Source organism: Pantherophis guttatus, chromosome 5, assembly GCF_059756535.1.
Source record: "Pantherophis guttatus breed Tessera chromosome 5, ASM5975653v1, whole genome shotgun sequence".
Classification (NCBI taxonomy): Eukaryota; Metazoa; Chordata; class Lepidosauria; order Squamata; family Colubridae; genus Pantherophis; species Pantherophis guttatus.
The window spans coordinates 24592517-24615820 of NC_142067.1; the positions used below are offsets into that span (position 1 = coordinate 24592517).

Consider the following 23304-nt stretch of genomic DNA (forward strand, 5'->3'; position numbering starts at 1 on the left):
TATCACTCTAATGGCAGAAAGCGATGAGGAACTAAAGAGCCTCCTGATGCGGTTGAAGGAGAGTGCAAAAGTTGACTTGAAACTCAATATTAAGAAAACTAAGATCATGGCATCTGGCCCTCTCAATTCCTGGCAAATAGATGGTGAAGAAATAGAGGTAGTGACAGGTTTTATTTTCCTGGGCTCCAAGATCAGTCCCCCTGGCTGGGGACTGCAGCCAAGAAATTAAAAGATGCTTGCTCGTGGGAAGGAAAGCTATGGCAAATTTAGATAGCATTCTAAAAAGCAGAGACATCAACCTGCCAACAAAAGTGCATATAGTCAAGGCTATGGTTTTCCCAGTTGCAATGTATAGCTGTGAAAGTTGGACCATAAGAAAAGCTGAGCGCCAAAGAATTGAGTCCTTTGAACAATGGTGCTGGAGAAGACTCCTGCAAGTCCCTTGGACTGCAAGGCGATCAAACCGGTCAGTCCTAGAGATCACCCTGACTGCTCTTTAGAAGGCCAGATCCTGAAGAGCAGGTACTAGCCTCTAATACATTCTTTTGTCTACCTGAAATAATACCTTTATATTGAGCCTCATTTCCTTGGCAGGCACTCTTGCTTTTAGAAGAAAGCAGGGTATGTAGTTTCCTTTTTGTCTTCTAATATAACTAAGGCTGGATTTCAGCTTGGGTTTCTCCATTCCTGGCACACACTGACAAGCAGGTTAACAAGCATTTTGGGGCTACTTACTTGTAAATTAGGAAAGGACTGGGGAAAGGATGGGGAAATGTGCACAATCTGTTGCCTATTCCCTAAAGTCATCAACGGCTACGTGAAACACAATTACCAACAGAAACACATTGAACATTCAGTGGTAGCTTCAGGAATCTACTAGAAACCAAAAAACAGCTGAATTTAATTTGCCAGAATGGATTGCTCCCAGCGTCTAGTTCTGCATGTGGAATAAAAGAGCCTCAACAGTCTGAGCAAGTGGCAGGAAGCAAAAACGTTTTCCTCACATTTGGTTCCATGTATAAAATCCATCTGAAGATGGTTCCAGTTTAAATCTCAGTGCTGCTCATGTGAGAAACTTTCAAGATGCGGCAGCAGAACACTACAAAATAATGTGAAAACAAAACAATACGCACATGGAGTTACAGGAAATCCACTAAGCCATTCGCAGAACTTTTCCTATAGGCACTGAATGGGATTCCTTGAAATGCAGACCAAAGTGCTAGGAATTGCTTTTATTTCATTGCCTTGAATGCTCTATGGCGTTGGGATGAGTTAGCCTTTTTAGATTAGATTACTCACACATAGGTATAGAAATAGATTCACGTCTCACAGTAGCATTGAGCAAGTACAATGACCTATGCGCTTGCAACATCTTGGAAGAGAAGCATAATTGTATAGTTACATGGCAATTTAAAACAATAGCTGTAGACCAATTAGATGCATATCTTTGGTTTAATCGCAGAAGCATAAAAATGCAAAAGGTTTCTGAGCCAAATGGAAAATATATTTATATAAGAATTATATTAAAAACACATGAGAAAGATTACAAAATATACATAATTGCAACAGTGGGCAACAGAACACAAGACTGCTTCTCTAATCATAGCTTTTAGTCTTTATTAACAACAATAAAATGGTATATACTTACAAAAATACAAAAACCACAACCCACTAAAGATTGTAAGGTACAACCCTATATGGAATTACCCAGAAACCACAGTGTTCAATGGAGCCAATACATTATCAAGTGCACTTCGCTGCTGATGCATTTAGGCTACCCGCTTCTCATTTCACCTCAGTTTAAATATTGTCTTCAATGGCAGCCTGAAGGCATAATAAATAACCTGCTCTGCAGGCAGTTATATATTGCAGTACAAGCACTGCGGACCCTGTGTATGTCACTTCCATTATTCATAGTAAAATTCTCCTAAAATCACTGATGCATGGCTCTACCACTTGCCAGTTCCCAAGCAAAATCAAAATACCATTAAAAGTCTATTTCTTATGTCAAATTACATAGTGCACTTCAAAAGAAACAACACAGAAGAAATATTGCGGATTAATTGTCTTTTTGGCACATGTGATTTGATAGGTCATGTGACTAGCATGACTAAAGTTGTACACTTTTAATACATTAGGGCAGAAGTGCAGTGAGCACATTTTAAGGATTTAACAGAAGGTGGCAAACATCAGGTAGTGGCAACATATTTTTCTGTTAATATTCTAATATTTATATATCTCTTATTATTTTTATAAATAGCGCAAGGTGAACATACCTAATACTACTCCTCTATTTTCTCCAAAGCAACAACCCTGTGAGCTGGGCTGGGCTGAGAATGAGTGACTGGCCCAGAGTCACCCAGTTGGCTTTCATGCCTAATGTGGGACTAGAACTCACAATCTCCTGGTTTCTAGCCTGGTGCCTTAGGCATGATTCTTCTCTGTTGAGAAGAATCTATTTGGTTTCATAAAATCAAGAGGCAAAGGCTTTCAGAGACCATGTGCAATAAGAAGAGAGGTTTTCAGTTGAGTTTACTCTTCCCCTCATTCCCATATCCCTTTGTTCAAAATACACATGTACAGGGGATACAAATGGTACCCATTTGGATTCCAAGTCTTTACAGTATTGCTATGATTTTATGCTCATTATAATTGCTAAGAAAAATTTGAGGTAGAGGCAAGTATTCAAGCAAGGATTTCTCAACTACGTAAGAGAAATTTATACAGTTCTGTTGGATCAGGACATGCCTGTTGGTCATTCATTCATTCATTCATTCATTCATTTTCCTTCCTTCCTTCCTTCCTTCCTTCCTTCCTTCCTTCCTTCCTTCCTTCCTTCCTTCCTTCCTTCCTTCCTTCCTTCCTTCCTTCCTTCCTTCCAGTTTTTCTGCCAGAAAACTCTGTTTTTTTCTCAATAAAGATATGCTTTCTATTTTCTGAAGGAAATTTTAGTTTACAGATTTTTGGACTCAACTAAAAAGCTATGTTTGCCTATTGGCTGACCCTTTTTTCCATCCTAGAGTGCAAATGTATGATTTTTGCTGTATCTTCTACATCACAGGTGTCAAACTGGTGGCCCGTGGTCCAGATGCATCACGCACAGGCCACATCCACCCCAATTCCGTGAAAGGGAGAAACGTCATGAAACGTCACATGATGGCGCAAGTTTGACACCCGTGTTCTACATAATACCCTCTTTACAAAACTAAGTAAGTTAGGAGAATGGAGGGTTATGATTTACTGGGTGGCTCACCACTCCTTCTCTTTGCTTTTCAATTCCTATAAGGAATACGAATCACTGAACTTTACCGTTATTACATTCCGTTCTTAGCCTTTAAGTCAATATGCACTGTGGCCTTCCTTGTTTTCTCCACAATAACCAGTGAAGTTAAGTCTGATTAAGTCTGGATCCGACTGCACTATGGCTGAGAGCAGACTTTATCTACCGTTGTTTCCCCGAAAATAAGACCCTGTCTTATATTTTTTTGAACCCTGAAATAAGTGCTTGGCCTTATTTTCAGGGATGTCTTATTATTTTGGGGCGTGTGGAGCAAGACAGGGCTCCTCTTGCTGTCTTACCTGATTTCCAGCTCTGTCTCCCTAACCCTAACCAGAGGAAATGGCAGGGACCAGCTGTGCATGTGTTTAAATATTTTCAGGGAGGGCTTATTTTTTGGGAGGCGGGCTTATTTTAGTGCATGCGCTCAAAAGCCCGATTGGGCTTATTACCAGGGGATGTCTTATTTTAGGGGAAACACGGTAATTCTCCCCAGTTCCAGCCCAATCTCTTACTAACTACTTTACACTTTCTGTCTAAACCTATGCATTTGTTAAAAGAGGAGCCAATGAATATAATAGAGGTTAAAGAATTCCGACAGAGACAAAAAAAAGAAGAGATACTTACTTCATAGGGTGATCATGAAGGATTAACCTTACTGACCTAAATAAATAAATCTTGAGAATTTTGAATTCAGGATACAGATTAGTGGGTGGATTAGAAAACACATATAATCCAATCAATATTTTAAGCATAACTTGCTTATTTATCATAATAATTTTATAATCTGTGATCTGACAAAGCAAATACATTTTTTTAGTAGACCTATGGCTTTACCTAGTTTGGATCAAAGGGCAATGTGCAACAGGGCAGCAAGCAAACTTGAGCCAATCAATTATTGCGGAATTCTCAAAGTGGAGCCATTGAAAGCACTGAAACTCTGGCAACCCCATGCACAGGTCAAGCCATTATAGAACGTGAGAGCAGTAGCTGCTAGGTGTATTCTCTGTTCAGCTGTTGTCATTCTGGCCAGGACAGCCCTCTTCAATTGGGAGTTGCGCATAGTCCTCTTCATGCCGAGTAACATACATAAACCAACTGGGGTGGGGGTGGGGGGAGAAAGGAGATAAGACATATTAATTCAACCGAAAAGAAACATAAGCCAGAAAACTGTCATAAATTGTAATGCAAAAGGCCTAGAATTCTCTTTATCACGAAAGAGACACAATCTTTCTTTTCTTTGAAGTTAATTTAGGAAGAAAATGTCCATTGTGCCATTTTTAGATTAAGACTAAAGGTGGCTCTAAATTGTTAAGAGCGTTTCAGACACTTTAATATGCTTTCACCAGGACAACTGAATATTGCAGGGGGGGGGGAACTCAAATAGACAACAGCAAATTTCAGTGGTTGTTTAGAATATTTTAGCTTATAGTTATTTTATATTTGTTGTGTATATTTTAATTTAAATTGTATTTTTAGCATGTTTTATCATAAACTGCCCCAAGACCTTTAGTTATTGGGTAGTTTCAAAGTGTAAAATAAATATATAATTTAAAAAAACCTAAATTAATATGCCTGTAATGTTATCTCCTTCCCCACCTTCTTTAAACAAGTCATTTTCAAGACTATTCTGTCCAGATAAAATACTAAACAAGCCAAATGATTTCAATTTATCTAACTCTAACTCTATTACTACATGAATAGATGTTTGTCTTAATTCTCCTGCTCCACTGTGCTCCAGGCCCATTGAATTTCAGATTCAAAGACCTTCACACTCCAGATTTTCAGAATCAATTAGAAATATTCTCATAATAATATTATTCTATTATTTTAGTTCTGTTTACATTCTTTTTATTTCTTCTTGTTGCAAACTACCTACTACAGCCCCATAGTGAGATGGGCGGCAAATAAATGTAATAAATCCTAACCAATTTAAAGGTGGATATTTGCAATTTAAATAGATGCTACATTTACAGTGTATACTTCTAAAACTCTCATTCCCACAACATTCAACTGGTAGAAATAAGGCATCATAGGGCAACAATTTTTGAACCAAGATACCTCAAATGTGGTACCTCAAGATACCTCAAATACCTCAAGATACTTCAAACCTACAGAATGTGTCCAAAATCCCGGACTCACTAGTTCCATCATGTGGGATTGATGTTTGGCAAATTTTATAAAACATTTTATCACATAAAATTGATCATGAAACAGTTTATGATGTAATACAAAATGTCATAAAACATTTCTTGCGCGGATGTTCATGCTACACAGTTCAACATGGGCTGTTTTCAAGGAAGGTATATACAATAACAGTAACAGAGTTGGAAGGGACCTTTGGAGGTCATCTAGTCCAACCCCCTGCTCATGCAGGAGACTTGTACTAGGGATTTGAACCGCCGAACTGCCAACCTTTCTGATCGACAAGCTCAGTGTCTTAGCCACTGAGCCACCTAGTCAGGCTTCTCTAAATTGTATCCCAAATTTTTCCAGTGAAGGGAGTACATTAGAAGTTCTATCACTGTTGTAGGCCCTGAGAAATTTCATAAGGAAACATCTCTAAAAGGACGATTCAAGGGGTCATGGGTTCTCTAGTACTCTATTTATAAAAACAAATAGTGGTATGGTCAACATCATGCAGATAAATTTTCTATGGTTTTATTGTTAGTTTTCATTCAAACTGATATCAGAGAATCTGTTTCTAACATTTTTTTTAAAAAAAGGACTTAAGTAAAATAGTGCAATGTTGCAGGGGGTTGGACTAGAAGACTTCTAAGGTCCCTTCCAACTCTGTTATTCTATGTTCTTCCATTTAGTTAAGAGGTGGTCCATAGCTGGTATGTGACAGTCCTATTCTTCAGGAAATAGCCATCTCTCCTCCCTAGCTTCGTGTGCTTCAATTAAATCATGACGGAATTCCTCCCATAGACCTTTTTCTGACTGAGAAGTGTGGGCAGTCAGGTTGGTACAGAATAAATGGAAAGGGGCATCATAGAAAACAACAGAGTAGCATTTTTATTTAATTTATTTGCAGCTCATCTCCTTTCAAAGTGACCCTGGGTGGCTTATCCCATAAAAAACACATTAAAATAATTAAGGATAAAATGACAATACAAACAAAATCAAATCAAAATAAAATAATACATTTTCTATCATTTTCTACGATTGAAAAATACGACTAATATGAACGATGAGAATCAGAAATAAAAACTAATATCCCTTTTGTATGGAGATGACATTTCTGGGAAATTACAAAACAGATTCCAACCTTAAAAAAATGAATGGTCCCTGCTTACCTCATTAAGCTCAGTGGAATTATGCAGAAGCCAGCTGAAAAGAGAAAACTGAAGCCAGGAAACCATGCTACAGTCACTGCATAGATGGTATTAAAGACAGTAATTGAAATGGTCCCAGTCACAACCTCTAAGCAGGCAATGCAAGCAAATAAAGCTCCTGCCAAAAAGGAAAAAGAAAAACTGGATTACAGAGATCGAGACATTTGTGTGTGTGTGTGTGTGTGTGTGTGTGTGTGTGTGTGTGTGTGTGTATAACTACACTACACTACACTACATTACACTACACATTTCAAAGGTGGCCACCAAATTAATGATGATGATACTCAATGCCATGAATCTGGGTATCCAATGGCAGAATGGAACTTATATTCACCAAATGGAAATGGTGTTATTGGTGCTAGAATTACAATTTTATTATTGTTTTTATTTTTATTATTTAAAAAAAAATTGGTGCTAGAATTAATTAAGATAACAATACAATATAGAGCTGTTGCTTCAGGGAGAAAATACAAACTGACAAATCCAAGGAACTTCACTGAATTCCTTCGACACCTGCAATAAATTCTTTTGCAGCCCCAACTCACCTTGTTCATTAGGAAGAACTATTTTCGATAACATGGCTCGAATAACTGGAATGGGTATGAAAAGGAGCATCGATGGTATTCTCACTGCAAAATAGATGTCACAAAAGTCAACACTCTTTAACATAATTACCCCAAATAGCTAATCAATTTATACTGTGACAAATACTATAACAGCAAATAATTATCTGGGTAACAAGCATGGTAGCATCTTTCAGAAATCCTCATGGATTTAAATTAGGGAAAAGATGCCCTCCACCAAGGTTGACTCAGCCTTCCATCCTTTCTAAGGTAGGTAAATTGAGTACCCAGTTTGTGGGGGCAATAAGCTGACTTTGTATAAATATACAAAAGTATGAAGGCTATTGCTTAACGCATTGTAAGCTGCCCTGAGTCTCTGGAGAAGGGCGGCATATAAATCAAATTTTAAAAAAAAGGACATTTTCATTACAGCTATTCCTCAATTTATGACCACAATTAAGCCCCAAATTTTTGTTGCTAAACAAGACAATTGTTAAGTGAGTTGTGTCTCACTTTATGACTTTTTCACCACAGTTGTTAAGAGAATCTGGCTTCCCTCATTGACTTTGCTTGTCAGAAGCCAGCTGGGAAGATCACAAATGGTGATTACATGACCCCAGGACACAGCAACTGTCATAAATACATGCCAGTTGCCAAGCGCCCAAATTCTGATCACACGATCACGGGAATGCTGAAACTATTATAAATGCGAAAATCAGTCATAAGTCATTTTTTTCAGTGCCATTGTAACTTTAAACGGTCACTAACTGAATGGCTGTAAGTTGAGGACCACCTGTGTCATAAGCAATATGTTTGTCAACTTAGAAATTTTGTATGAGTAATAAAAATAGTAGCCAAAATATTTAATGTATATCTTTTTCAGTAGAAATTGGACATTCCTTTGTGTGCACATTTTCAACTGTAGTATGTGGATAGCAATAGCAATAGCATTAGATTTATATACCGCTTCAGAGCTTTACAGCCCTTTCTAAGCGGTTTACAGAGTCAGCCTCTAGTCCCCAACAATCTGGGTCCTCATTTTACCCACCTCGGAAAGATGGAAGGCTGAGTCAACCTTGAGCCTGGTGAGATTCGAACTGCCAAATTGCAGACAGACAGCAATCAGCAGAAATAGCCTGCAGTACTGCACTCTAACCACTGCGCCACCATGGCTCATACGAAGCTGCAAGGTACTATTCGTGCATAGCAATTGCAAGAAGGAATTCATTACATTCTGATTTTAAATGCAACATCGGACAGGTGTTGTTTCCCTTAGTTCCATATAGCACCAGTCATGGTTTAGGTGGGGTACGGCATGGTAGAAAATGGACAAAAGTCATGAAATGTATTAAATTAGTTATAATGTTATCTTATTTGAAAGCATTGTGGGGATAGTAGACAAAATGGAAAGTGATCACATTCCCTAAATGACGAACTAACAGAATGAAATCTCCCTAGTTATAGAAAATGACTAAAAGACAAGAAAATAATAGATGTAACATAGCCAAGTATCTCTTATGGGCCTCTTCTGCAAACTGGGGACAGGAAGTGGAAGATTCAGCTCTATTTTCCAATAAAAATGTAGCAAGTTTACTTTTACTGCTAGCTTTCAGTGGCTAAGTTATTGCTATTTCAAGAGGGTCTTTTGGTATAATTTATATAAATTGTTGCCTCTGGTAGTTTTGCTGCTTGCTGTTGTTTTATTGTAGCTTATATTTTACGCTGCTATTATGTTGCCTTACAGATCCTAAAGTGGGCCCCCAACCCCCGGGCAACGATCCACTATTGGCCCACAGCCCATTCAGAACTGGGCAATGCAAGGGACGGGTGAGTGCGCAGCTCCACTTGCACAAGCGGCAGGTGCATGCGCTTATGCGCACCTATCATTCACACAGCACCATTCCCTCCCCCCCTCCTCCCGCCGGTCCACAAAGCCAGAAAGGTTGGGAACCATTGTCCTAAAGGCATGGGAATTATAATTTGAAGCACAACATTTCTAAAATTCACTTGCATATTACAGAATTGGAATGTAGAGGTTGAAACTTGTGTTCAGAAAGTCCTGGTTAAATCCCCTGCCATTTCCAACTAAAAGTCTGGGCAGCTGATTACGAGAAAGACCTGAGTCTTGGACCAGTGCCATAAATAATGTAGAAAATAACAAGCACCACCAATTTTCTAATCACTTACATCAATATTTCTCAATCTGGGCACCTCTGAGATATGTTGACATCAGATCACAGAATTTCCCAACTTGGAGAAATCTAGGAGTTGAGATCCACATATCTTAAAAGTGGCCAAGATTTTAAAACACTATCTACATTATCAAAATGTTTTACCATCATCTTTGAACTTAACCAAGTGAAACTTACCCAACATCATCAACAATGTAGTGTTGGCAAAGGCGGTCATGATACTTCCTCCCATATAAGAGAAAATTCCAATAAAAACAAGGTAGCTATCTCTCAGATACCGAGAAAGGAAAACAATCCCCAGGAATCCAGTCACAGAGACTGAGGTGGACACAGCTGAGCCGTATCCGATGTAAATGGCGTCCCAACAGAGTGGAGCATTCAGTTCATATAGCACATAGAGACTAAGCCCTCCAAACACTGTGAAAAGGTAAGTCATGAATGTGCAAAGCAGCAAGATGATTAAAATTCGCTTCTTACAGGAGGAGGATTTAAAGAGCATATATACTCCAGAAAGAGTGTCTTTAAGACCTTCCCGCCAAGATTGTGTCTGGATTGCAGAGACTTTCACTGTTTCATCCAAGCAAAATATGACATAGAAAATGTTGACCATGTGGAATAGAGAAATCATGGCAAATGTCCACATAAAGTCTATTTCTTTTAGAATGTATCCTGAGACCAATCCTCCCAATCCGGATGTGAATCCAAAGATTAAGTCAACCACAGCTATTCGGATGGTCTTTTGTTTCTGAGTCTCACAGCAATCAACTACAAAGGAAAAGGCTCCTCCAAGAAAAGTAGCCAAGTCTCCAAACAGCCCCCCAACCAAGGAGAAAACAAAGAAAAGGTAGAGGGGCAAAGATAAATCTGACATAACAAAGAGGAAGATGCTGCTGATAAGACTCCCCATCAGGGGAAGAACCAATGAGATTTTGCGTCCATATCGATCTCCATTTGCCACCAGGACAAAGGCCACCAAAATGCTGAAAATTGCCCCACATAAATCTGTTTTCATAGCAAAGAGAGAGGCTTTTTCTTGGACTTCCTGAAAGAAGAAAATAAAACAAGAATAGAGACAAATCAATCAATGTATGGATTATAATTCGACTTCTGGTCTCATCTATAAATAGTAATTCTGGTTTACTTCAAAGCTTTGTGTATAGAAACCAGCAATCAAAGATACTATGAATATTCTAAAGCCATGCTACCGGTATGATAGCTAAATAGTAAACACATTAAAAAGAGCTTTGTAATGGTGTAATGGATTTATTAGACTAAACCTTTTATATATTGAACTCCAACTTATCCAGTGCATGAAATATTAGTTGACAGTAAATTGCTATCTAATGTATCTATCCTGGATATGTACCTTATTTTTCGGAGTATAAGACACACTTCCCCCCCTCCCAAAAAGAGGGTGAAAATTTGGGTGTGCCTTATATACCAAATGTAGCCCCGCCCACCCATACTTCGGCCTCTACCTCCCAGCAATTTGCCTCCTTGCAGCAAAAAAAAAAGAGTCCGTTTCAGTTTCAGCTTCAGCACAGCCTGATTAGCACAAACAGCTGACTGTCGGTTGGATCAGCCTCCCGTGGATCAGCAGGGATTGCCATTGCCTATTGCCGCCTTCATGCACCTGGCAATCCCTGCACCCTGAAACAGCTGATCTATGGGAGGCTGATCCAACCAACGATCAACTGCTTATGCAAATCAGACTGTGCTGAAGCTGAAGCGGGCTGTTTGCTGTTTGCTGCAAGGAGGCAAACTGCAGGGAGGCAGAGGCAGATTTTTTTTTCTTGTGCTAATCAGGCTTTGCTGAAACTGAAACAGGCTGTTTGCTGCAAGGAGGCAAATTGCTGGGAAGCAGAGGCATAATTTGAATGTAGTATAAACAAACTATGGAATTAGCACGCTTTGAAATGTAACAGATACTATTTGTGACATTATCCAGTGTCCAAGTGATTAGCATTCAATTTGCTTATCATGTAAATAGGCTTGAATCAAATATGTTATATTCTATTATCAACTTTATCCAGCTGAAATACTGTGAAATCCCTGAAATATTCCATCTTCCCTTAAGAGGATGAGGTGAGGGTTTTTAATGTTCACTATGCTTCAAGCAATTTGAACAAACCAGCCAAAGTAATTGGAATATATGTTTCTTTGTTCCAAATTCAAATTAAATACAAAAAATTACTTTATACCAAGGGATTGCTATAGCCCAAAACAGCCTAAACTGACTAAAAGATATTTCCAAGAATTTTAAATGTAGTCTTTCCCGATCTTTATCCAGAGATGTCAGGGATTGTAGTTTGGACCTTCTGGATGCAAAATCCAGCCCTGGACCTACAGTTGTGCTAGCAATGCAAACTACAGTTAAAAAGCATCTGCCAAATAAGAAAAAGACTAACAAAGCCACAAAAATGATGATCTGAGAACTTGGAAGAAGATAGCAATAGCAATAGCACTTAGATTTATATACCGCTTTACAGCCCTCTCTAAGCAGTTTACAGAGTCAGCATATTGCCCCCAACAATTTGGGTCCTCATCTTACCCACCTCAGAAGGATGGAAGGCTGAGTCAACTTTGAGCCTGGTGAGATTTGAACTGCCAAATTGCAGGCAGCTGGCAGTCAGCAAAAGTAGCCTGCAGTACTGCATTCTAATCACTGCACCACAGTGGCTCATTGGATGAAAACGTAATAGCAAGAACAAAGATTTAAAGTTATCTATCACTGTTATTTTTAGCATATTATTTTCTAGTCCTATATTTAATCATTTCAGTATGGCCTCCATACTTTCTCTGGATATTATCATCACTGATTGTGTGTGTGGGAAGACACATTAGACCAGGGGTGTCAAACTCGCGGGATCATGTCACGTGACATGACTTTTTCCCCCTTCGCTAAAACGGGGGTGGGCGTGGCCAGCGTGTGACGCATCCGGCCCATGGGCTACAAGTTTGAGATCCCTGCATTAAATAAACAAACTCCAGTAACTCAGCTAATATAAATTGAGCTAGCTTAATTTAGTATGGCGTATAAACGAAAATCAATGTGGTTTGAAACATAGTTATGGAAATCAGAGGGATTTAGGCACTACTAACTTTGGGACAACATCCAATGAAGTTTATATATATCTGCATATCAACCTTCACCATTTAATAGATTGGTACAGCAACTGCTTCCTGGCAGCATGGTTAGAAATCCTAAGAGCTGAAACGTGGATACCTGTTGAAATACTGGATTTGGAAGCTGTGTTGTAAAGATTTCTTGAGTCAGTTTGACTCCAGGGTACTCCCTGGACATATTTCTATAGTTTATTTGGCAGCAGTATGGCAGAAGGCCTCTGAAAAAAGGTGCTAAAGTATTTATCCCCAATTTATGGAAAACCCCGAGATGTTCTTGAGAATTCAGAATGGAGGCTAGTTGAAAGATGAGAAAGGACACATTTGAGTCTGAATCGGATAGGGTTGTGCATTTTTCCAAAACTTTTAGCTCAAAAATAATTTCTGCATTTTATTTTGCAATGCTGATAAAGGCATTTCCTTAGTGAATTGCATGTGTGTGTGATATTGACTGCATCCAGGAAAATAGTGCTTATGGGTTTTTTTGTTTGTTTGTTTGTTTCTGGATTACTCTACAGCCCTCAGATTTGCTGGGGGCTTCCCCTCTAAGTACCGTACTTTTCGGAGTATAAGACACACTTTCCCCCCCCCCTAAAAGAGGGTGGAAATGTCGGTGTGTCTTATAGACTGAATATGGCCATTTTTGGCCTCCTGAAACCCCGCCCCGTGTGTCCCATTTTCGCGAAAAACTGGTCCATTTTTTTGCAAAAACAGGATACACAGAGGGCTTGGGAGGCCTGCAGAATGCTCCTGGGTGCCAGGGAGGGCAAAAACCAGATACGCAGAAGTCAAGAACTATTTTTTTTTCTTGTTTTCCTCTTCAAAATCTTGGTGCGTTTTATACTCTGGTGCGTTTTATAGTCTGAAAAATACGGTAATTGCAGCTAAGTGAAGAGATGCTTTGCCAGGGTGAAACCTTTCTCTGAACATGTTAAATTCAACATGATCTGCTATTATGCATCATTAATTCTGCTTAATTTTATCTAGGGCACACCCAGTGCATAATCTGATCTTACCTTTTGCTTCACATAGGTTGGGTTGCTTTGATTCAGTTCACAATGAGACATATTATCTTGAACTATGAAGGTAGAGTTGGTTGTTTCTTCCCAGATCCTCTTGTATACATATTGCTGCTTCAGAGGAGTGGTCAAAGAATAGGCAAAAAAATATAAGGAAATGGCAGGCTCCAGTAACAAGGTTTTCTTCATTCTTGGGGTTTTGCTTTAATTGTAATTCAGGAAGAAAACAATAGGTTAGCCTTTTCAGAGGAAGAGAATTCATGCATGCCTTACCATTCTCTCACCGATCATTAACCAAATGATGGAAAAGTTGGCAGGTGATTTATTTTGTGTTCTTTAATTCAAAGGGGTCACTGGGAAATCATGAACAATTCAAAAATCATGTTCTGAGCATGCTGTACTCATCTGGCTTACCTGTTACGTTATACATAATGCATTCTACCAAATACATTTGAGGGTGCATGCTGTACTTTTTAAAGCTAATTTTACTTTCTACTGAGGTATTTTCATTTTCAGCTTTTCAGTTTCTTTTTCTGCCATTAGAAGCTGGTAAGACTCAAAAGAAAAGGAAAATAATGAACAACTTTTTATTTGTAAGCAATGCAATGAAATAATTCAATGGGCTCTACTGAACATGTTCTACAATCTTGGTCTTAGGCATCTTCTGGACACTCTCTGAAGAAGAATTTGTCGCTTTCTAATTTTTAAGTGCCAGTGTATTGAGAAGTTGTTCTTTTTAAAAAATATTGGAGTGTAACTGTTTTGTCCGAGAGAACAAACAGGGCGCGGAGGCTCGGCTTTGCATAACACAACTCTTTATTTAACAACCAGTCAACTTCTAACATGTACATAACAGAACGAACGATGCCCGGCTGACAGCTGCTTAAATAGCAGTCTGTCAGTCGGAAGGAACCAATAGGAGAACTGAGTTTTTCCCGCGACGAGCCTGCTCGCGTCTTAACCAATTAGAGCAGGGCGGCCACAGTGACATCAACGGGTTGGACGTAACTCCGAGGACTTAACAGGAACTTTGGAAAAAGGAGCAGTATACAGTGGCAATGATGAAGACATAGGATGAAAAGGCTGGACATTTCAATGCTTCTCTCTCAGAAGCCTTAGCTCCACCTGTCTTTTTTTAACCAGCTAACTTTTAGAGCAGTGGTCTCCAAACTTTCTTGCACCAGTGATCAGTTTCAGAAGAAAAATTGTTTTCCACAGGCTGGGGAAGATTTCACACGTACCTAGATCCTGAGCATGTGCAGCAGGCGTGAAAACGTAACTTTGCTCGCTTGCCTGCCTCGCTTGTTTTAGAGAGCATTCCAATGAGCTATTTCTCACTAGTCCTAGTGAGAAATATAGGGTTCTTACACCGAGTTAACACTCAGAATTTTAATAAACTGACAGATTATGCTATCACATTGATGTTGCTTCCTACTTTCTCCATGATTATATGTCTTAACCTGATCTTTCAGGTCTTCCAACAGTTAGAGAGAGAGAGATAATAAGTACTGCAACTCCACAGAACCCTTAAAAACAATGTGACGCCTCATGAATACAACTAATAATTTCAGTGGGTTTAGGCTGTGGCAATGCTGTCACACTTCCTGTGCAAGGCTGATGGTTTTTTTTAAAAAAAATGTAACAAATCCCTCTAAATTGCCACCTGGAGGCCTAGATCCATCATTTCAGAAATTCTACTGAATAAGATAAAGAGCTAAAATATGCATACCTATGTAGCCAAAAGCTAATATATTTACCTTAATCCCACCCCATATCATCACTTCCCCTGGATATGAAGCTTTGTTCTCTTGGTTTATATCTACAAAGTGATAAGGATTACAGAACACTAAAAATAATTCTCATTTGTTCCCATCTTGCAAAATAAATGTGCAGATTCTGTTTGATAAATTAAGGAAGGTGCTGCACAGATATGATCTTCTATCGACAGTCAAAATGTTACAAACTTCAAGACAAAGCTTGTTCAGTTTGTGATTGCACAGAGCAATTGCAGCTGGTATGTTTTCATTACAAAAACAGAGTGCTCCAAGTTAAAATATAAAATTCCTACTTTCTCCATGATTATATGTCTTAACCTGATCTTTCAGGTCTTCCAACAGTTAGAGAGTTAACACAATCATTTTTAGGATTATAAAGTGTAGAATTTGGAATCTGGCATACAGCAGAGATATAAATACTGGTGGTTTTCAGTTCCACCTTCAGTTTTGCAAAAACAGCAAATCAGTAAGTGCAAACTCATCTTGTCTCTTACACTCTGTAAAATTTAAGAGAAGTTGTAAAAATATCTTTTGGAGAAGCATATTTTAATGTCTGGCAGTTACCTATATGGATATTGCAGTGGCAATGTTATTCTGCTAGGTTCTCAATTTGTTATAGCATTGTAATCCAAAAGTCTGGTATGTCAAGCCCCAAGCCTTACTCTCGAGGAGACCTCCTCCTGAGGAGCCACTCCTGCCTTTTGGCAGCTCTGCACGCCCATGCATCAAGAAGAGGCTCTTCCTCTTCTTCCTCTTCACTTATGGGAGCTTCTGGAGGTTCTGAAGGCCCTGGCTGAATCCCTGCCTATGGCACCACATCTTCTCCAGCCTCCTCATTGTCTGACTCGAGTGCCAGCTGCACAGGCTGCTGGCGCAGCACCACACCAGCCTCCTCGCTGTCGGAATCAGCTACTCGCTGCACAGGCCGCTGACAGGCCACAACAATTATTTAATAAAAACAGCAATAATTTATATCACAGATATTGCAGGTATCCAGGATTGGGATTCTCAGTATTAGCCTTAGGATTTTGGTAGTGACAAATTCCTAAACCCTGAATTTTTAAAACCTAAGTATATTTTGGTTGCTTGTCTCCAATTAATAGATTTAGGGATCTTAACAAACTTGTGAAATTCTACTATATTTGAAGATTTCTCTGTGCAATGCTTTTGATGTCTGTTGAAGTATTTTTCTTTCCTCAAACCTGCACTTGATATTTAATATTGTATTGTTTTCTATACTCTCTAGGAATAATTGTATTAATGAGCAACCTCAATTATTTTAAAACAATAAACAAACACAAATCTGATTTTTATCTACCATAGTAGAGGGTTGGTTTTTTTGGAACAGGAACAAAAAGTAATAGCACAACTCAAATGTAAACATTGGCTCCTTAGTAATCTATTACATGTCAAGATGTTTCGCACAGAAATTCTACCGAAAGCAGTTTATTCCAGGAAGTATAAAAGTATAAAATACTTGTTCTTTTATAGCTTCATCCAAGCAGGGTTTTTCTCAATAAACAAGTACATGTACAATACTGTAAAAAAACTGAAGGTGCTATGAAGGGAATTTGGGCATCTTTACATATTCTGTTATCTTCACAAGACATACAGCTTACACAACAATTTCAAGAAACATAAAATGAGTCAGTCAGTGAAGGGAGAGCCTTAAACTACCTCTGAGCCTGAAATAACCTTTTACAAAAATCCCTTGCAAACGCCAGCGCTTTCGGTTGTCAGATCCCAAAACTTTCCTGCATTACACACAGCAGTCTAACGCAATATTCTTATTATTCAGTTCCAACTTATTCAATTCCCACACAATCTGGCCAACTGCTGGCCAGGTGGGGATGACGGCTGTTATAGACTAACGGATCGGTTTTGAGAAAACAAAGCGGACACCGCTTCCCACCCGAACATAGACCAATACACACGAAAACAACAACTTTAAAACACTTCGGAATTTTAAATTAAAATCCAGATCCGTGCATGAGCGCAGCTGTCGTAACTTAAATGGGGGGCAAAAAATGAAAGGAGAAATGTGACTAATTCTCTGTTTCATGCATTTTCCCGGATCGTACATAAAAACATTTCCCAATGTTTTTTTAACATTGCATACGTTGCCAATAAACCCTTATCTTGTCCAGGCGCTCAAGAACATAGCACAAGCACATAGGTAGCAAGCAAATCCGCACTATTTTCCGGCGGCTCTCCTTTCTAACCCCAGCCTCTCACCTCCGAAAAGGCGATTCCAAGCGCTTGGGCGCTTTGGTGCAGTTCAAGGAAATCCGAGCGGTCGCGAGCCGAGAGAAGATGCACCTCGGCTGCGAAAGAGACCTATTGTAGCCGGCGAACTGCAGGTTCCTCGCCGGCTCTACTTCCAAGGCTGGTACATCGGGTCACCACTAGGGGAGCTGGAGGGCGAGGAGCACAGCGATTGCTTCGTTCGGATATCACTCCATCTGTGGGCGGGGCCTCCCTTCGGACCGAGCGACTGACCTTTCTCCTGCGCGTGACGCGTGACGCGGCTTCTCGAGTTGCTGCGGCTGCGCTCACCTCCGCTCTGTTCGCGGGGGTGGGGGGCGGGGGCAGGGAAGCGGAGAGGGTTGGAGGGGAGAGAGCGCGAGTCCTTAAATGCCTCCCTCCTCAACCTGCATCCCAAGAGCCGATCCTGGGTGGGGGTTATGTGATTTGTAGTCCAGCGAGTGGGTTGTGGGTGTGGGAACTGCTGCAGACGAGTGCAGCTTTGCAAGGAAATGTCTATGGAGATTCTCAGTCATTCAAGTCGTGGTTGTCCCAAAGGTGCTTTTTTTTTCAAGGGGGAAAAACCGGACTTAATGGTTTTTCTTCGAAGAAGTTTCGTTTCTTGGATGAGAAGCGGAAGCATGGATGTGAAGTGAAACGTCTTCAAAGAAAAACCAGAAAGTCCGTTGAAAAACCAGAAAGTCCCTTGAAAAAGCACCTTTGGGACTTTGCATGGAAAGTTGCTGGTGTCAAATTTCCCTTTGGCATGTAGATCAGTGGTGAAATCCAATTTTTTTTACTACCGGTTCTGGGGTCTAGCTTGGTAGGTGTGGCAGGGGAAGGATACTGCAAAATCTCCATTCCCACCCCACTCTGGGACCAGCCAGAGGTGGTATCTGCTGATTCTCTGAATTACTCAAAATTTCCGCTACCGGTTCTCCAAACCAGGGTGGATAAAAATCAATGATTTTTTTTAAAAAATCAAAAAAATCAGATTTTTTTAATTTAAATCGGATTTTTTTGATTTTTATCAAATGTATTTTAATAAAAAACTTGGGTAAAAATCTATCATAAGATAGTTTTCTATTTAAGATACATTAATAATTTAGTTTATTCAGCATGAAATGGAGCTTAGTTATGTAGCATGAGACTGTATATTCTGCAACACTGGGACTATCGGTGAGTCAACAGTGGGTCAAAGGAGTAGCAGAGATGACAGTTGCTCTTTAAAAATTATGATTTAAATCGAGTTGATTTAAATCAAGCCTTTTTGCTAGTGATTTAAATTGTGATTTAAATCAACTCGATTTAAATCAAATCCACCCTGCTCCAAACTGCTCAAAATTTCCACTACCGGTTCTCCAGAACCTGTCAGAACCTGCTGGATTTCACCCCTGATGTAGATGTTAAGTTCACACCTTGCATTAAGATTTTATTTATTGTTGTATTTATTTCCCACCAGTTGTATAGAGTGGTTGACTTACCAGTGATTTGGGGGTCAGGGTGATTGGTGCCTCCATCGACAATAAATCCTGGATATTGAGATTGTGCATTGGGAAAACGCAAACGTTGTGGTTTATAAACTATGCTTTATAGTTAACCATTATATGTTTGAACAAGTTATCATTTATTCAACAATATGCATGGATTGGCTTGTTAGTCACTGGGTTGACACATCACCTTTCAAGAGCAGATTACTTTATGCTGAAACATGATGTCTGAAGACAATGTTCCTTTAAAGATGATTTCTTCACTTAGGAACCCAGCAAGAGCTTCTGCACCAGATAATTTTCTGCTGTTTTTCCCACATGGAAGTCCTTAAAAAAATAACCAGAATATTGTGTGGCTGTCCCTTGCTATTTTTTGTTGAAAAGGTTTGCAGCTGGCTTAGCATAGACAAATTGATCAAAGTTTTGCTGACCAAATTTGAAAGGCTTGCAACACAAAGCTTCAGAATCCCCTGTTAGGGCTTGCTTATAAATTGTTAGTGAAGTATAATTTGAACAAGTCAAAGAATTGTGTGATTAAATAACTGGGAAATGAAGTACCTTGTGTACAGTAATTAATGGGAGTGTAACAGCTCAAGATCCACCAGATTCAAAGTGGCCTGCAACCTATTTTAGAATCACTCATTAATAGACAAATGTCTAGAAACAGAGCTAATAATAAATGACAGACAATGTGAAAGCTAAATGCCCAGCAGTAATAATATTGAATATTAAAAACCTGTTGGTATATTATTTCTACTATAGTGCCAAAATATGGGAGCCTTAATAGGTTGAACTGAATGTAGGCCGAGATTCAAAATCCTCTTAGACTGTAGGAGTTAATTATGTGATTTTGGAGAATTCTCTGTCAGAGATTTCACATTGTTGGTACCAGGTGTTTTAGGCTTCCCTTAGGCATGAAAACCAGCTTGGTGACTGGGCTAATCACTCTCAGCCCAACCCACTTCATAGGGTTGTTGAAAAAAGAGGAGCAGGAAGGAGTACAGAGAATTCTTGACTTACAACAGTTTTTTTAGTGATGGTTCAAAGTTACAACAGCACTGAAAAATGTGACTTATGACCATTTTTCACAGTTACAACCTTTGCGGCATGCTCATGATCATGTGATCAAAATTCAGATGTTTGGCAACTGATTATTATTATTATTATTATTATTATTATTATTATTATTATTATTATTATTACTATTACTATTATTACTATTATTCATTAAAATAAAACTCAGTCAACTGAACATTTAAAAATGTATCACAAATATCATAGACTGGCTCTGATGGTTGATACAGGTTGCTGCTAGCATCCTAGGTATCAATTAGGTATCTTCTTAAAATGTATGTTGTTCTGAGTAGTGCAGTCTTTTGCAGTTACGCTGGTGTTATTGCAGCAAGCTGCAATTTTTTGATGTACTTTGTAAAATTCTTGGACATGGTGCCAAGTGCCCCGATGACAATGGGTATCACTGTCACATGTTTCATCCATAATCACGTAGTTTTGATGGCCAGGTCACGATATTTCGTGATTTTTCCCAGTTCTTTTTCTTCGATTCTGGCATCTTCTGGTACAGCGATATCAATAAATTGTACTCTTCGGTTTTCAACAACTGTTAATATGTGTTGTGTTCCAAATGACGATCCGTCTATATTCGAAAGTCCCACAAGTACAGATCTTCACCTTATTTTTAACAATTTTTTCCACTTTATGTTTCCATGACTTTTTGGATACAAGTAAGTCATATTTTTTACATAATGACCAGTGGATTAATTTAGCAACTCGGTCATGTCTAGCTTTGTAATCAGTTTGTGTGATTTTGCTGCACTCACATATTAAATGTGAAACAGTTTCAACTTTGTCATTGCAAAGTCAGCAGTTTGGATTGTCAGTAGATTTTGTATCTTCGCTTTCATGGCATTAGTTTGTAGTGCTTTAGAGGAATTACAAAACAAATACTTTTACACAAACACAGCACTGAGTTCATTTAGATTAATACCCAAGTAACTGAACACAGAAGTTCCTTTTTAAAACTGTACAAAGTTCAGTCAATCATTTTTTTACGCATTATACAAAATAAGATATCTCTGAGTGTTCTTTGTTTTTTAAGTGAGCAAAATATATTACAACAAAACCTGAATGGTGTTGAAACTACTTTTATGATATTTGGAGGTCATTTCTTTCCTGATATTTATGTTCTCTACATGCTGAGTAGATTATTCTGGATGCAACTTGAAAGTTCCTCCAAATTAGTAACAAATCAACATTATCTTCTGTCAATTGCTGTTGTCTTTTACAGTTTATAGTTTTGTACAGGATACCTTTTCTAATTGCTGTATGATTTTAGGAGCACTTTTCCTTTTCTTTGTCACTGAATATTTTTTCCTATGACTATTTTATACATGAAATTTATATCATCATATATTTCACAAGAAGTGACAGTGGGAAGCATACAACAAAGACAAACGAAAAAGTCCATTAATATTAAATAGTTTAAAAAGAATGCAGCACACAAGAGATGAGATTAGCAAGGGAGCCACAAGTCCACTGAGACCCCAGGCCTGACGACAAAGCCAGGGATTGAGGGTCTTCTGGAAAATAAATAGAGATGAAGCTGACCTCCATCCTTTTCCTTTTTAAAAAAAATAAAATTTATTTATTGCTTTTAAGATTGATTTCTTTCCAAGGAAGGGAAGGCTATTTTCCCTATTCACTTACTTCAGAGTTGTAAGGCTTAGAAGTGCCACTATAGAATTGATTTAAAAGATCTTTTTCTTGCTATTTGTCAGTAATCTAAAAAGGCTGTGGAATCAATTTCTGTCCCACATGTCAGTATTAGCAAAGAGGACACTGGATAAATATTTATTCAATCAAAGTTATATGGTTGCGGCTCTTACAAATGTGATTCTGGGCAGTTAGCAGTGTGTGTGTATGTGTGTGTGGGTGTGGGTGAGAGAGAGACAGACAGACAGACAGACAGACAGACAGACAGACAGAGAGTGTGGTGTGTATATCTGTTCTGACCTAGACTTCCCAAGAGCATGAAGCAGACTTCTTGTCCCAACAAAAATCCCTTTTTATTAGGTTACTGTGAATTCCTCTCATTCACATCCAGCAAAGTGGATGTGAATAAGAGGAATTTACAGAGAGAGAATTTACAGTTACAGACCTTATTTGGCTTGGAGAGCGGCCAAGCTGATATCTTCAAAACTTAGCAAGAAGTGTCTGAGAGTCATAAACCAATTAAGCAAACTAATTGTCTCCTGCAAACTCTCCACCCCTTTTGCTCCTCTTTATTCCCTACGGGAGGGGCCATTCACTGTCCACCTGTGGCTTTACTCCTGAATCGACTCTTGTTCCTTAGCTGTTCCCTTCTCCTGGCAGCTCTGCACGTGCACACTGGGAACAGACTCCAGGTGTTTTTCTGCCCCACTGATGTCCGACTCCGAAGGCAGCTGACAACTGTCAGACGGCCCTGGCCCCTGCATCTCTGCCTCCGATGCAGAGCACTCACCAGAGCCTTCCCCAGACTCTAGGACTGGCCCATGTTCCTCCCCAATCTCCTCACTGTCCGAGTCTGCCACCAGCTCCGCTGGCTGCTGGCAGGCCACAACAGTGTCAGTAAAAGCAGAAAAACCAACAATGGTTGACAAAAACAAACCAAGAAACACTAAACAGTAAGAATAATATAGGTCATTTAACTTCGGACCTCAAGCCATGGAGCACATCCCTAATTTCAGCACTTTGGCTCTGATTCTGCTAGCCTTTTACAGTCTAATGTTTGGGACATGGTGTTCCAGAGGGTAGGCACTGCAACAGAAATAGTCCATTTTCTAGCTCCCATTAGATTATAATCTTTACCGTAACTGAGGGAACCAGAGTGTGCCTCTCCTGGCAAAACCAAATGGGTAGAAAAAACGGGGGAGAGATGTTCTTGCAAATAACTCAGCCTATGCCTTCTAGATAACAGCCAGCATATTCAATTTAGTTTAGAAGCACACTAGAGTTAGTGCAGCTCACAGAGCACAAGTAAGATGGGCCTACCAAGGTGTTTCCATATATCGCTCTGTTGCTGATTCTGAACTTCTCATAGCTCCTGGATGGTCTTTAAGAACATTGGAGCATGTTGCAGTAATCTTTGTAGGAGTTGACTAAGATATGAGTGATCATGAACAGTGCGTCCTAGTCCAGGAAAAGGTGCAGCTGGCACACAAAACAATGTTGTGCAGTAGCTGCAACTGATGCTGCTCTTTGAACAGGAGCTATAATCCCAACAA

At 39.2% G+C, this 23304-nt stretch overlaps 1 protein-coding gene across 3 annotated transcripts; it reads right to left on the bottom strand.

Annotated features, from left to right (window-relative positions):
* Window positions 1-1592: 1592 nt before the first annotated feature.
* Window positions 1593-17821, bottom strand: SLC46A3 (solute carrier family 46 member 3). 3 transcript variants are annotated; one of them, XM_034410827.3, is made up of 6 exons: window positions 17523-17821; window positions 13510-13714; window positions 9548-10412; window positions 7161-7244; window positions 6577-6733; window positions 1593-4375 (listed from the first exon to the last, which is right to left on the bottom strand). In XM_034410827.3, exons 2-6 carry the CDS (start codon window positions 13699-13701, stop codon window positions 4288-4290), a joined length of 1386 nt encoding a protein of 461 aa, XP_034266718.2. In that variant the 5' UTR covers window positions 13702-13714; window positions 17523-17821; the 3' UTR covers window positions 1593-4287. The 3 variants fall into 3 exon arrangements, with proteins under 3 accessions (XP_034266718.2, XP_087750857.1, XP_087750858.1); XM_087894731.1 differs by lacking the exon at window positions 17523-17821 and having other exon boundaries at window positions 2248-4375; window positions 13510-15999; XM_087894732.1 differs by lacking the exons at window positions 13510-13714; window positions 17523-17821 and adding an exon at window positions 11926-12213 and having other exon boundaries at window positions 2248-4375.
* Between the last annotated feature and the right edge of the window lie 5483 nt (window positions 17822-23304).